The following is a 12461-nucleotide window of genomic DNA, read 5'->3' as shown; positions in this document are numbered from 1 at the left end:
AATTGTTCTACCGTCTCAAATCTTTTAAAATCAATGTTTTGTTTGTTTTTAAAGATTGTCTTTCAATGTCTCAGTGCACATCTATTCAGCTTGACTAAAAATGTTCTGTACAGGATCCATATAGAACAAATGCTGTATTGACTAGTTGATGAAATTGTGATGCTTTGAGATGTACTTAACTGAAACGGATAACAGCTTTTTTTAATCCTTTTTATTTTCATCAAATAGACAAATAATGTTTGTCAGGACAACGGTTTTAAATGCATGTCTTACATGTAATAGGCCATTAACATCTTGTTAATAGTCAAAACGGAGAATTAAAAAAAAGAAGATATTTTTACCAATAATATGACCCAAAATTGACAACTGGTGTAAATCTGGCATAAAAACCCCCAAATATACCTCTGTTTTGAATATGGGGGTCCCCTCAATATCTATGTTATTTGAAGACTTGGGGCCTCATTTATAAAGACATGCATAGAATGGTCCTAAATGTGAACACATTTCCGAAATGTTCCTATGAATGATTTATAAAATGTCTGTATGCACAAAATGTTCATGTGAACAAGCACATCAACCCCGCCTACAAAACGTCCGCAAATATTCCTTCATAGTTATATATTAATATATAATTAATTTCAGTGACGTAATTATCACAAACTAGTTTAAATGTTGCTTATCTGTGCATACAATAATATATATGCATATTGTGATCACCTATTTATGTTCTTAATGCTGAATTAATATAATTGTATATGAGTGCAAAAAGTTCTATAAACATTTATCTTCAGTTGGTGTATGCATAAGAACATTTTCTCTTTTTACAAATCCTGATTTGTTTCACACTTAGGACATAGGATGAAATTATGGAATTTAGGATCAAATCTGATCAAGTGTGTTTTATAAACGAGGCCCCTGGTTTCTGCAGGTAGTGCGATATCATGAATGCACCAGCAGTGTGTAAATGTTCAAGACTAAAAGCATCCACAGTGCAAATGTTTTTACACATTCTCCCCAAAATGAATTAAACCATTTTGCAATGAATGTACGTTTTGACAAGTTCATATAGAATTTTTAATAGAAATGTTTGTCCACCTATAAGTAGACCTTTATCTGGACCTGTCCAGATCAGTGCATTGTTTGAGAACATAAAAAAGTCAGTCAAAACTCACAACACAAATTATGGGACTTTATTCAAAAGACACCAACCATTTTCCCTTCTTGTAGTGGGGTTCATTCTTTTGTCTATATCATACTCTAACTTCTTGGTGCAACATCAGGCTGGGTTGAGTGACCCTGGGAACATCTCAAGTGTTTTTCTGTATTATCTGGAATGGATTACAAACTCCAAATGTTCAGTCTCACCTCTGTGCACTTCCATGAAACACAGAAAATGAGACTCAGCAATCTTAAAGGCGGTTTAATGTCTCTACTAGAACACTTCACATGCTAAGCACCATTAAAAACATTAAGGATAACACTAAACACACATGCACACATAAAAAAATATTTTTGCTGCACCCCACATAGCTTGCTCTTTTTTAAATGCCGCTCTGACTTTTAACCTTTACACTCAACATTCAATTGTCAACAGTGGCACGGGTCACTGCATGAGTTTACCATCACAATCTAGGAATTAACCTTTTGATGGACAGCCATTAAGATGTACATGTTATTTGACACACAGAGAGCAAAGGAAATCGGAAGGGAAATGTTGATTGTCTGTTTTCAAGGTCAAAGTTCAGGAGCGTGTGAGGTAAGGCTCAGATCAGGCGATGGCTTTGGCCTCAGGCAGGAAGGCCTCCCAACACTTCACCAGCTGGTTTAAGATAAATAACAATTCATGAAAGACTATTCAATGATGCTGTATGTAAAACACACACACACGCACACTTACCCGATGCTGTGTGTGAAGAAGGGACTCCAGGTATTTCACTATGTGCTGTTTGAAATCTCTGGCTTTCTCTTTCTGTGACAGAAAAGAAAATATTTCATTTTCTATTTTGTGCTGTATACTAGAATTGCACAAATAATCATTATTCGGCTATGTAAAACTTTTGACAAGTACGATCACAGCGGAGCAAATCTGTGTTGGCGCTGCCGCTGAGCCAGAGAGAGCAGTTGCCATGTATAGGTATGAAACAGCTTCACAAACAGACTTTTCAACCACACAGTTCCATTATTTCTGTTACAACTGGGATTCAATTTTTTTGGGATATAAACACTGGTGTCTAAGGCTATGTTTACACGGAAACGATCTGAAGAAAAAACGCAAAAGTGGCGTTGCGTTATCACTTTTTATTCTGCGTTTAGACGAGCGTTATGGTTGGGAAATCCGCGTGCATATGGTGACGCAAAAGTGTGTGAAATTCGATGTAGTATGCACTCCAGGCGGCTAGGTGGCAATGTGAAGCACTGCCACACAACAACACCATCTCTTAGAATATTTTGTACAACTGTTGAAAAGACTCTTGTATGTTTTTGAGAGCTGCTAGGTCAAATAGGCTTTATGCACAGCTGCACTACTTCCTGAACTTCAGCCAGCTCCTTGTTTCCTGTCTGACATTATTGGACAAACTGATTAATCCAGGTGTGCCTGACCAGTAACAAATACCAGACACACCTGGGTTAATCAGTTTGTGCAATAATGTCAGACAGGAAACAAGGAGCTGGCTGAAGTTCAGGAAGTAGTGCAGCTGGGCATAAAGCCTATTGAAGGTCCGACGTATGAAAATAATCTGACATGTTGGTTGTTATTTTCCTGTACTGGCGCATGCATGTGACGTAAACGCGTACGCGACGAGAGCCACCGTGAGCAGATTTGCGTTTTTACCGTTTAGACGGGAACGCGACGGTGGAGCGTTTTTAAGATTTCCACTCTGGGGGGTGGTTTCACTTTTTTGCGTTTTTAAGCCCCCAAAACGCCGTTGCCGTGTAAACGAAAGGCACATCCGAACAAATATTTGTACGTTTTCACCCGGAATCGTTCTCGTGTAAACGGGGTAGTTATCAAAATAGACTAAATCGCCTTTTGAAAGTAACTTGATTGTCTCATTGCATCAGTAGGTAGCGACAAGTGACTGTTAAAAAACAATTATGTCATTTAATTACTCTGATTCATCCATCCTGTAATAAAACAGGTGAAGTCTTTAAGTGTGAGTGGTTGAATCATTCTTTCAACTGGAATGAAAAAAATATATAAAATAATTCAGATTCATTAAGTATTTTTAAATAGACATTTTGTCAGAACCTCTAGTAAATGACGTGTTATTTTGTTTGGTTGCCAATTCAAAACTGTGTGAGAATCGTGATCTCTATTTGAAACATTCTCAATCATGCAGCTCTACTTTACACCAGTGATCACAGCCTTTGGAACTATTGAATTTCACTTTTTTTTTTCTTTGTTTGTTTTTTTACATGGGGAGCAGAATTCTACATTACAACTGCAAAAAACACAATATCTGATTCACTGTGGTTTTTACTCTTTCTAAATCTGTCATCATTGACAAATATAGCCATCATTTTACCCCCAATTCATATTTTGGACACTAGCACATTTATGATGAAGGATCACTGGGCCAAATATGCAATTTAAAAGAATAGTTCACCCAAAATAATTTATTTTGTCATAATTTACTTACCTTCAAACCTGTATGACTTTCTTTCTTCTGCAGAACACAAATACAGGATATTTTGAAGAATACTGATAACCAAACAGTTTTGTTGACCATTAACTTGCATTGTATGGAAAAAATAATTAAAAGAAATATATATATACTGTGGGGAGAACACGTATTTGATACACTGCCGATTTTGCCGGTTTTCCCACTTACAAAGCATGTAGAAGTCTGTAATTTTTATCATAGGTACTCTTCAACTGTGAGTGACGGAATCTAAAACAAAAATCCAGAAAATCACATTGTATGATTTTTAAGTAAATCATTCGCATTTTATTGCATGACAAGTATTTGATCACCTACCAACCAGTAAGAATTCCGGCTCTCACAGACCTGTTAGTTTCTCTTTAAGAAGCCCTCCTGTTCTCCACTCATTACCTGTATTAACTGCACCTGTTTGAACCCGTTACCTGTATAAAAGACACCTGTCCACACACTCAATCAAACAGACTCCAACCTCTCCACAATGTCCAAGACCAGAGAGCTGTGTAAGGACATCAGATAAAATTGTAGACCTGCACAAGGCTGGGATGGGCTACAGGACAATAGGCAAGCAGCTTGGTGAAGAAAATGGAAGAAGTTCAAGATGACGGTCAATCTCCCTCGGTCTGGGACTCCATGCAAGATCTCACCTCGTGGGGCATCAGTGATCATGAGGAAGGTGAGGGATCAGCCCAGAACTACACGGCAGGACCTGGTCAATGACCTGAAGAGAGCTGGGACCACAGTCTCAAAGAAAACCATTAGTAACACACTACGCCGTCAAGGATTAAAATCCTGCAGCGCACGCAAGGTCCCCCTGCTCAAGCCAGCGCATGTCCAGGCCCATCTGAAGTTTGCCAATGACCATCTGGATGATCCAGAGGAGGAATGGGAGAAGGTCATGTGGTCTGATGAGACAAAAATAGAGCTTTTTGGTCTAAACTCCACTCGCCGTGTTTGGAGGAAGAAGGATGAGTACAACCCCAAGAACACCATCCCAACCGTGAAGCATGGAGGTGGAAACATCATTCTTTGGGGATGCTTTTCTGCAAAGGGGACAGGACGACTGCACCGTATTGAGGGGAGGATGGATGGGGCCATGTATCGCGAGATCTTGGCCAACAACCTCCTTCCCTCAGTAAGAGCATTGAAGATGGGTCGTGGCTGGGTCTTCCAGCATGACAACGACTCGAAACACACAGCCAGGGCAACTAAGGAGTGGCTCCGTAAGAAGCATCTCAATGTCCTGGAGTGGCCTAGCCAGTCTCCAGACCTGAACCCAATAGAAAATCTTTGGAGGGAGCTGAAAGTCCGTATTGCCCAGCACCAGCCCCGAAACCTGAAGGATCTGGAGAAGGTCTGTAATGGAGGAGTGGGCCAAAATCCCTTCTGCAGTGTGTGCAAACCTGGTCAAAATCTACAGGAAACGCATGATCTCTCTAATTGCAAACAAAGGTTTCTGTACCAAATATTAAGGTCTGCTTTTCTGAAGTATCAAATACTTATGTCATGCAATAAACAGCAAATGAATTACTTAAAAATCATACAATGCGATTTTCTGGATTTTTGTTTTAGATTCAGTCACTCGCAGTTAAAGAGTACCTATGATAAAAAATTACAGACTTCTACATGCTTTGTAAGTGGGAAAACCTGCAAAATTGGCAGTGTATCAAATACTTGTTCTCCCCACTGTCTGTATGTATATATTCATTCAACAGCAGAAAGAAAGTAATACAGGTTTGAAAAGACATGACAGTGTATATACGTAAAGGATGACTGAATTTTCATTTTTGGGTGGACTATCCCTTTTAGCAAGACTCCAAGTATTTTACTCTGCTGTTTCTCTGGTGTCCTCTTTCTATTTTTCTTGGAAATATTCAATTATATGCTATTATGTTTGTTTTGCAACACATCTTACCTCAAATCTGAGCACTTCTTTGCGCACAGTACAGGTGACTCTTTCTAAATCTCTCTCATACTGACTGACTTTAGACTCCCACTGCACAGAAACAAAGAAAACCGCTTAACATGAACAGCAAATTAGCGACCAATCATCTTGTAAATAAACAGAACTCTCCTACACGGAAGTTACATGTCTTATAAACAGTACATGTAGAGTGTTGTACATGAATCATTTACTGATAAGGTTTAACCTCATTTATGTCATCTTTAGCCTGCTGCAGTTTCTCGGGTTTGTTTGCCCAGAGCAGTTTGGCCTCAGCCTCTCGTTTCTTCTGAAGTGTGCTCTGAGCTTCCTGCAGACGCTGCCATACTTTCATCCTCTGCTCAAAACAGCACTGAGGGCAGCAAAGAACACAGTAAACAACATCATACTTCTTATGTGGTTGGTTCTGACTGCTGGTTTTGGGTTATGTGGTTGTGCTCTCTAACCCTCACGGCCCCCAGGAGTCTGATGTAGTCGGCCAGGAGCTCGGCGAGGATGAAGAAATCGCTGAAGGCCTGTTGCTGATGCAGCTGCTCCATCTTATCCTCCACTTCCGCCAGCTGTGACAGCGCACGAGACAATGCAGAGTTCTCCTCCACACTGCCCAGCATGGCCACACTCTTACTAAACACCGCTGTGTTACTACACAACTCTACGAGAGGAGAAAGACACTAAGATGCTGTGTAACAGCATGAATCTGGAAGATTGGCTTCACAGTGTAGTTTTTACTCTCACCTTTCCTGTGGTTTACTAATGAGTCAACAGCAGCATGCAGCCTCCTCAGCAGCTGCTCCTCGTTCTCCACCTCCTGCAGCTTGCTCTCGAACCACTGACACACACGCAGACGTGTCAATCACTAGCCAAATGCAACGTCCTGGGAAAATATATGCTTTAGAACTGCAGAAACTGAGCTCATCTTACATTATCTGATTCATTCATTTTTATGGTCATCTTATTCACAGCATCCGACGCTCTGTTTATCATCTTTAGCAGGCCAGGTCCACTCAAAGTCTGAGTATTTACTGCCCTGGGCAACTAAAACAAAAACACACACACACAAGTTTAGATCTTAAATATGCCACCAAAAAAATGCTGTACAATGTGTCTAAAAACATGATAAAGGTGGTGACCTCGTCTCTCTCTAAAAATTCTCGAACATCCGGGTCCTGCAGCAGAGATGGATGGGCCACTACTCTCTGTAGATATCTACAGAAAATATAAACACACAGTAAGTAAATATAACCAGTAAAAATAATTTTAAAAAAGTGTGTAACATGTGAAACATTTTATGATAGAGGTCAATAAATGTAGTGTTTTGCTGATGGAACACAATGAATGCTATATTTTGTGTGTGTGTGTGTGTGTGTGTACGGTGCAGTAGAGTACAACTGGAAAATAAAAATGAAACTCTTTACTCCAAGGTTTATTGTGTCTAAATATCTTTATCTTTATCCTCAATTTGATGTGTACTTGGCTACCAGATACTTTTGACAAAGGATCACTGATGATAAATGGCAGCTCATATTTGCATATTCAAACTTTGACTTTGTAGTGTAAAAGTCTTTCTCTTTTTCTGGTTATTATAGGACAAATATTTTTATTTTTGGTTGCACAAAAAAAGCACTTTGGATTTCCTACATTCAGACTCTAGAATGCCCCGGAAAGACTAAGAGGTTTTCTAAACATATTCAATACATCTAAATCAGAAAAATGCAGTTTATTGTTTTCACGTGATTTCACACCCTTCTAGGAACACCCACCAGGAGGGCAAAACAAGGCCTTCCTCCGCTGCATTGTGCGTTAAGTTTACAATAGAAACCATTATAACGAAAGTGCTTAATATGACATTGAAATGGCATCTGATTGTCTGTGTATAGTATGCATCATCATTAAAGTCCCTGTAAAGGCAATTTCAAAAAAAAATTCTAAACACATTATAAATGTTAGAAATGTATTGATTAAACATATTACAAAGACTGTGAACTGTGAAGTACTGAATTGTGGAGTTAGACCGTTAAACAGTTTTTCACCATTGCTATTTTCCGGATTTTCTGGGCGGGGCTAAAACGGGGCTCGATGACGCACTGGAGCCCTTGAGCTCCTGGACACGCCCCTACTTGATGACGCACTAAAGCCGCTGAGGCTGGCCGCTCCTAACAATATTATAGAGCACATTCACATCAGTTTGTCGCTCATTCGCGAGTTACTGTCAGTACTATTATTAGTAACGGCCTACAGATTGCTAGCTAGCTATGCCTTTGTCACGGAAATGCGTAACGTTACTACCTGGATGCGATCACCGGATCAGTACAAAACAGATCGGTGTCCTTATTTACATTTCCGAAAAACGATTACATCAAGAAGAAGTGGATTAATTTTGTGAAGAGCCACCTTGATGGAGAGCTGAGGATCACCGCCAAAACCCACCTCTGTAAGTGATCATTTTACACGGGATAGTTTTATAAACTTTCATCAGAGACAACTGGGACTCACTGATAATCCGCTGTTACTGGTGAATGGGGCCGAACCGACTATCTCCCGCCTCGGCCTTCATCCTCCAGTCGCGCCTACAACTGGTGCCATCATCGCCATCGGCAGTGCGTGCCCACCGTGCGAGCATCCATTTCGGCTGTAGAGTTGAGTGTGGCGACGGCAGCTTTCCCGTGAGTGGGCGTGGCTTCAGCACAGCCAGCGGACACGCCCCCAGCGTTTGAGAGCAGAGACTACTGCTCATTTTTTCAAGATTTTGATAGCTTATTTTATGTACTTGCTGGCTTTTTTTATCATTCAAATTTGGCTGGGTGACTAATAACATATTTTCTGTGGTGTGACAAACTCAGAACACATACTTAATTTTGACTTTACAGGGACTTTAAGGTGTATACTGAATTTGATCTTTTAAAATCACTGTTAAGTGTTTTTCACATCACATTTTCGAATGTCCCGCTGTTTTTGTTGGTTGAAATACTGCAGTTTGTTCACATACCATCTCATTCTTCTTTTGACAGGTGATCTAAATATTTGTGGCTTGAAACAGATGGAAAACTGACAGGCCCGTGCAGCAGTTCTATGGATGTTTTACCCTCCAGGTCCCAGCTGCAGTCATGTGACTGAAAACTATGAATTGGTTGACCTCTTTTTTTGTGTATGTGTTATTAGGCATGTGTTCACCTCTCCAGTGCTGCTCGTCTCTTTTCCACGAACTCTGCTGAGGACGAATCCTCCTTCCCTACCTTCACTTTAGTCATCCCTGTGACAACAACAAACCACACGCTCAGTCAGCAAATCACACCAGACTGCTGCGAACAGACAGCTCAGAGTGAACATTCTCAGGAATCCGGGCCTTTGCAGAGTGTCTAGTCGGTTTCACTAGAACAACTCCACTAGACCAGGGGTAGGCAACGTCAGTCCTGGAGAGCCACTGTTCTACAGAGTTTAGCTCCAACCCTGAAAAAAACTCACCCGCCGCCTGTAGCCTTAGTAATCCTGAAGACATTGATTAGCTTGTTCAGGTGTGTTTGATTAGGGTTGGAGCTAAACTCCTCAGGAGAGTGGCTCTCCAGGACCGACGTTGCCTACCCTTGCACTAGACAGAGCCAGAGTGACCATGAGAGCTTCTTTACCCACTACGCTCTTCTGAGGTGGAGGTGGGATGATGCAGCCCAGCAAGGAATGTTTGGCTGACATCTTCTCATAAAGTCCCAGGAAATCACTGAAACGTCGACGCACTGTGAACGTCTTATTAAGGAACATAGGCAGTGTAGTCTGGAGAGAGACAGAGTAGCATAGAGAAAAGAAAAAATTCTGATATATAAAGCTTGAGCAATCCAAGAAATAGGAATAAGGAAGAGCTTTAATGTACCTGAGTTGAAACTTTGTAAGACATGTAGGCATTCATGCCATCTCCTGCAACACAATGATGTAAAAAAAACACAGTCACTATAGCTCTCAACTGAACATTCAGAACAAGAGGCTAGACCAGTGGTTCGCAACCTTTTCACTCCACATTGTCCAAGGAAATATTTTAAGGCCCACCCATCTAGGCTAAGATATTTCCTCTGGTACTACTGCAGTAATAATGACAATCCTGCTTGTTTTCTATGAGTGTCAATAGGTAAATTATTATTTATAATTAATGTTTTTATTTCAGAAGTGTCTGAAATGTTTCAGAAGAACTGTATGTTCTATAATAATTACAGCAACAACATATTTAGCATTTTAATTAAGTTAGAATAGTTTAATACAATCTATTTTAAATAATTCTAAAATGTAATAAATAAAAATACTTTTTTTTTTTTAAACACTCCTTTGGAAGTTTGCTGAGGCCCCCTATTGGGCAACTGGTTGAGAACCACTGAAGACATCAGCTAGAACTAGAGATCAATTTTTTTACGTAAGAGTAGGCACTAACATTTGTAACTTGAATGTATAAGGCTTCTGGTGTCTGCTGTTTTATAATTATTATTCTTTTATAGCTGTTTTCTTTTAGCTGTACAAAAATAGTCCATTATGCTGCTTGATGTTGCAAACTGCTATTTGTTATCATACTATTTAAATTTATCATAAGTTATTCTTCTAGTTGTTTACCTAAAGTGGATGATGAATCAGAAGTCTTGCACATTCACTGAAAATCGGTTACTTCTGCATTGAAAAATAAGGTGGATAAGATACCAATTTTCTCAGGGTTTGTGACTGCGATGTTCAGCTCAAACTGGTCTCCACTCTCTTCCTCCTCCAACTGTAAAAAGTCCATCAGCACTCAGTTAGAAATGAGAATCTATATAAATAATACATTAATGCAAATGAAGGCACATGAAGGGTCTTGTTTCAGTACCTCCTCCATGGTCTTGGTGACAATGCTGGGTTTCAGCATGGAATTAGGGACATGTGTGGTGTTGCAAGCCGATGCAGTCGGGCCAATAATCTCTCTCCTGCCTTGACTTGTGGTGTTGGTGAGTGTCAGTTCGACAGTGGCCTCTGGAGTTTGAACAGACAGAACAGATAAAGCACAGTGGTGTAATGTATTTGAGTAATAGTACTTCACTATATTTTAGTATAGTTGTATTTTGAGGAATCTGTAATTTACTTGCGTTCTGTTAAATCCAAGTACTTGTACTTTTATTCAGTTATATTTACAAGAAAAAAAAAATACTTTTTACTCTATTACAATTTCATGTAAACTTAAAATTACAAATTACATGTATGTCATTGTAACTTAAAGCTTTCCTCAGTAAATATTTATCCTAATGTGACTAACAAGCCAGTCAATCATGCACACATAATCTATCCCTTTCAGACATACTTTCAGCTCTTAAATTGTTTTTATAATAATCACTAAAAATCACTATATTCAAAAGTCTGTAAAATCTTCTGATAATTTTAGCTGTAAATACTCAGATAACAGATTTCAGGATATTGGTTTCAGTTTAACATCTGCTCGATCCTAGTTTCTTACGTAGTTAGAACAATAAGAAAATAGTGATTTTTGACAGTTTTTTTTTTGACAGGGCTATGAAAGTTTTAGGTTTGGTTTTAAATCTTGCATACAATTAATTGTGGATAGTACTTTTGTACTTTCTCCTAACTATTTTAGGCTAGGTACTTACCGGTAATACTTTTAATTGAGTTTTTTTAATTTTTTTTTTATTGTAACTGTACTTTCACTTAATTAAAAATAATCAGTACTTTTTACTCCTCAGATTAAGTATCTTTACATAAATCAGCGTTTCACTGTCATGCTATTTTAAAGACAAAGATAGAATTTATTATATGTTCTCCAGAAAGCAGTTCAGTTGCCATCTGGCCTGCATGTGAAATTAATTGTCATTAAGTATGTATTGCTCATTTTGAGTAATGGTGCAGCAATGGAGTGGTGAGAAATACCAGTGAACAGATCCAGCTCTTCATCAGAGTGAAGGCCATTAGTTGCGTGATGGACATCGGTCCTGATGTAAGAGCCCTCCTCACTGAAGATATCGCCCTCATCAGGAGCTGATGTCGGTGTGATCGGTTTACTCTGCAAAGAGATGAACAAATTGTCACAATAACAGCTGATAACCGTGACATAATTACAGTTCGTGCGTCTGTTGAGCTGCATTATTAACCGCTGCAGACATTGAATCAGCTATATAAGCTAGCTTCTGTCAAATGACACTTAAATATTCCCACATATCAATTCACCAGATAATGAAAAAAGGTTATTCATTCAGAAACAGGTGTCTCACTCTCGCGCCGGTGAATATGTCCTCGCCTTCATCATCATACTCGTCGCTGTCCAGCACTCGAGTGTCTAATTCAGCCTCCTGATCTTCATTTTCAGGGAAAGGAGGAGGATTCCGCCCGCAACTGCCTGACATCGCTCGTGCCAACCAAAGAAAATATATGTATCAAATAATAACCCTAACGGGTCAAGTCTTGAGTTTGGCCTAATTTCTACCTGTCTTTATGTTACAGGTAAACAGGGATTGAATTTCACTGCTAGGTAACCTCAGCCTACTTAAAAACAGCTACGGACGGCTCTGCGCTCAGGCTCAGAAAGAGCGCTGGAGCGACACTGCCACCTCATGGTCTGGAGCGAATACTACAGCTACTTCAACAACACACTCACCCACAACAAATCCACGCATACAGACAAATGACACTCATTCAGGAGACGTCACGTTGACTGACATGACATTCAAGCAATATATTTTGAGTACAAGTTACAACTACATAATTAAGTACACATTTCTCGTTCGCTCATCGGGTCCTGACCGCTCGGACCAATTTTATAAACCAGATCAATCAACTCAATTAATCATTAGAAGCAAAAAACGATCAGTGCACGAATTGGACTTCCCTTACGAAAATTAACCAGG

The 12461-nt window shown here is 39.6% G+C and overlaps 1 protein-coding gene across 1 annotated transcript; it reads right to left on the bottom strand.

Annotated features, from left to right (window-relative positions):
• Nucleotides 1-1060: 1060 nt before the first annotated feature.
• Nucleotides 1061-12142, bottom strand: snx1b (sorting nexin 1b). The gene is made up of 15 exons (XM_056243799.1): nucleotides 11829-12142; nucleotides 11488-11620; nucleotides 10439-10581; nucleotides 10276-10342; nucleotides 9467-9510; nucleotides 9228-9369; nucleotides 8776-8854; nucleotides 6735-6810; nucleotides 6526-6639; nucleotides 6340-6433; nucleotides 6051-6256; nucleotides 5813-5956; nucleotides 5578-5658; nucleotides 1898-1969; nucleotides 1061-1819 (listed from the first exon to the last, which is right to left on the bottom strand). The coding sequence occupies exons 1-15, from the start codon at nucleotides 11958-11960 to the stop codon at nucleotides 1769-1771; spliced, it is 1578 nt and encodes a 525-aa protein (XP_056099774.1). The 5' UTR covers nucleotides 11961-12142; the 3' UTR covers nucleotides 1061-1768.
• Nucleotides 12143-12461: the final 319 nt, after the last annotated feature.

This window comes from Rhinichthys klamathensis, unplaced genomic scaffold, assembly GCF_029890125.1.
Source record: "Rhinichthys klamathensis goyatoka isolate OS25496 unplaced genomic scaffold, OSU_Roscu_1.1 h1tg000846l_1, whole genome shotgun sequence".
NCBI lineage: Eukaryota > Metazoa > Chordata > Actinopteri > Cypriniformes > Leuciscidae > Rhinichthys > Rhinichthys klamathensis.
The sequence above is the reverse complement of the archived record's forward strand: the minus strand, read 5'-3'. Positions and strand labels throughout refer to the sequence as shown.

Coding starts and splice junctions, on each gene's coding strand:
- snx1b (XM_056243799.1), bottom strand. CDS start 11,960: ATGTCAGGCAGTTGCGGGCGGAATCCTCCTCCTTTCCCTGAAAATGAA. Junction 1,970..5,577: donor AAGAAGTGCTCAGATTTGAG/GTAAGATGTGTT, acceptor TTTCTGTCACAG/AAAGAGAAAGCCAGAGATTT. Junction 1,820..1,897: donor TTCTTCACACACAGCATCGG/GTAAGTGTGCGT, acceptor ATCTTAAACCAG/CTGGTGAAGTGTTGGGAGGC.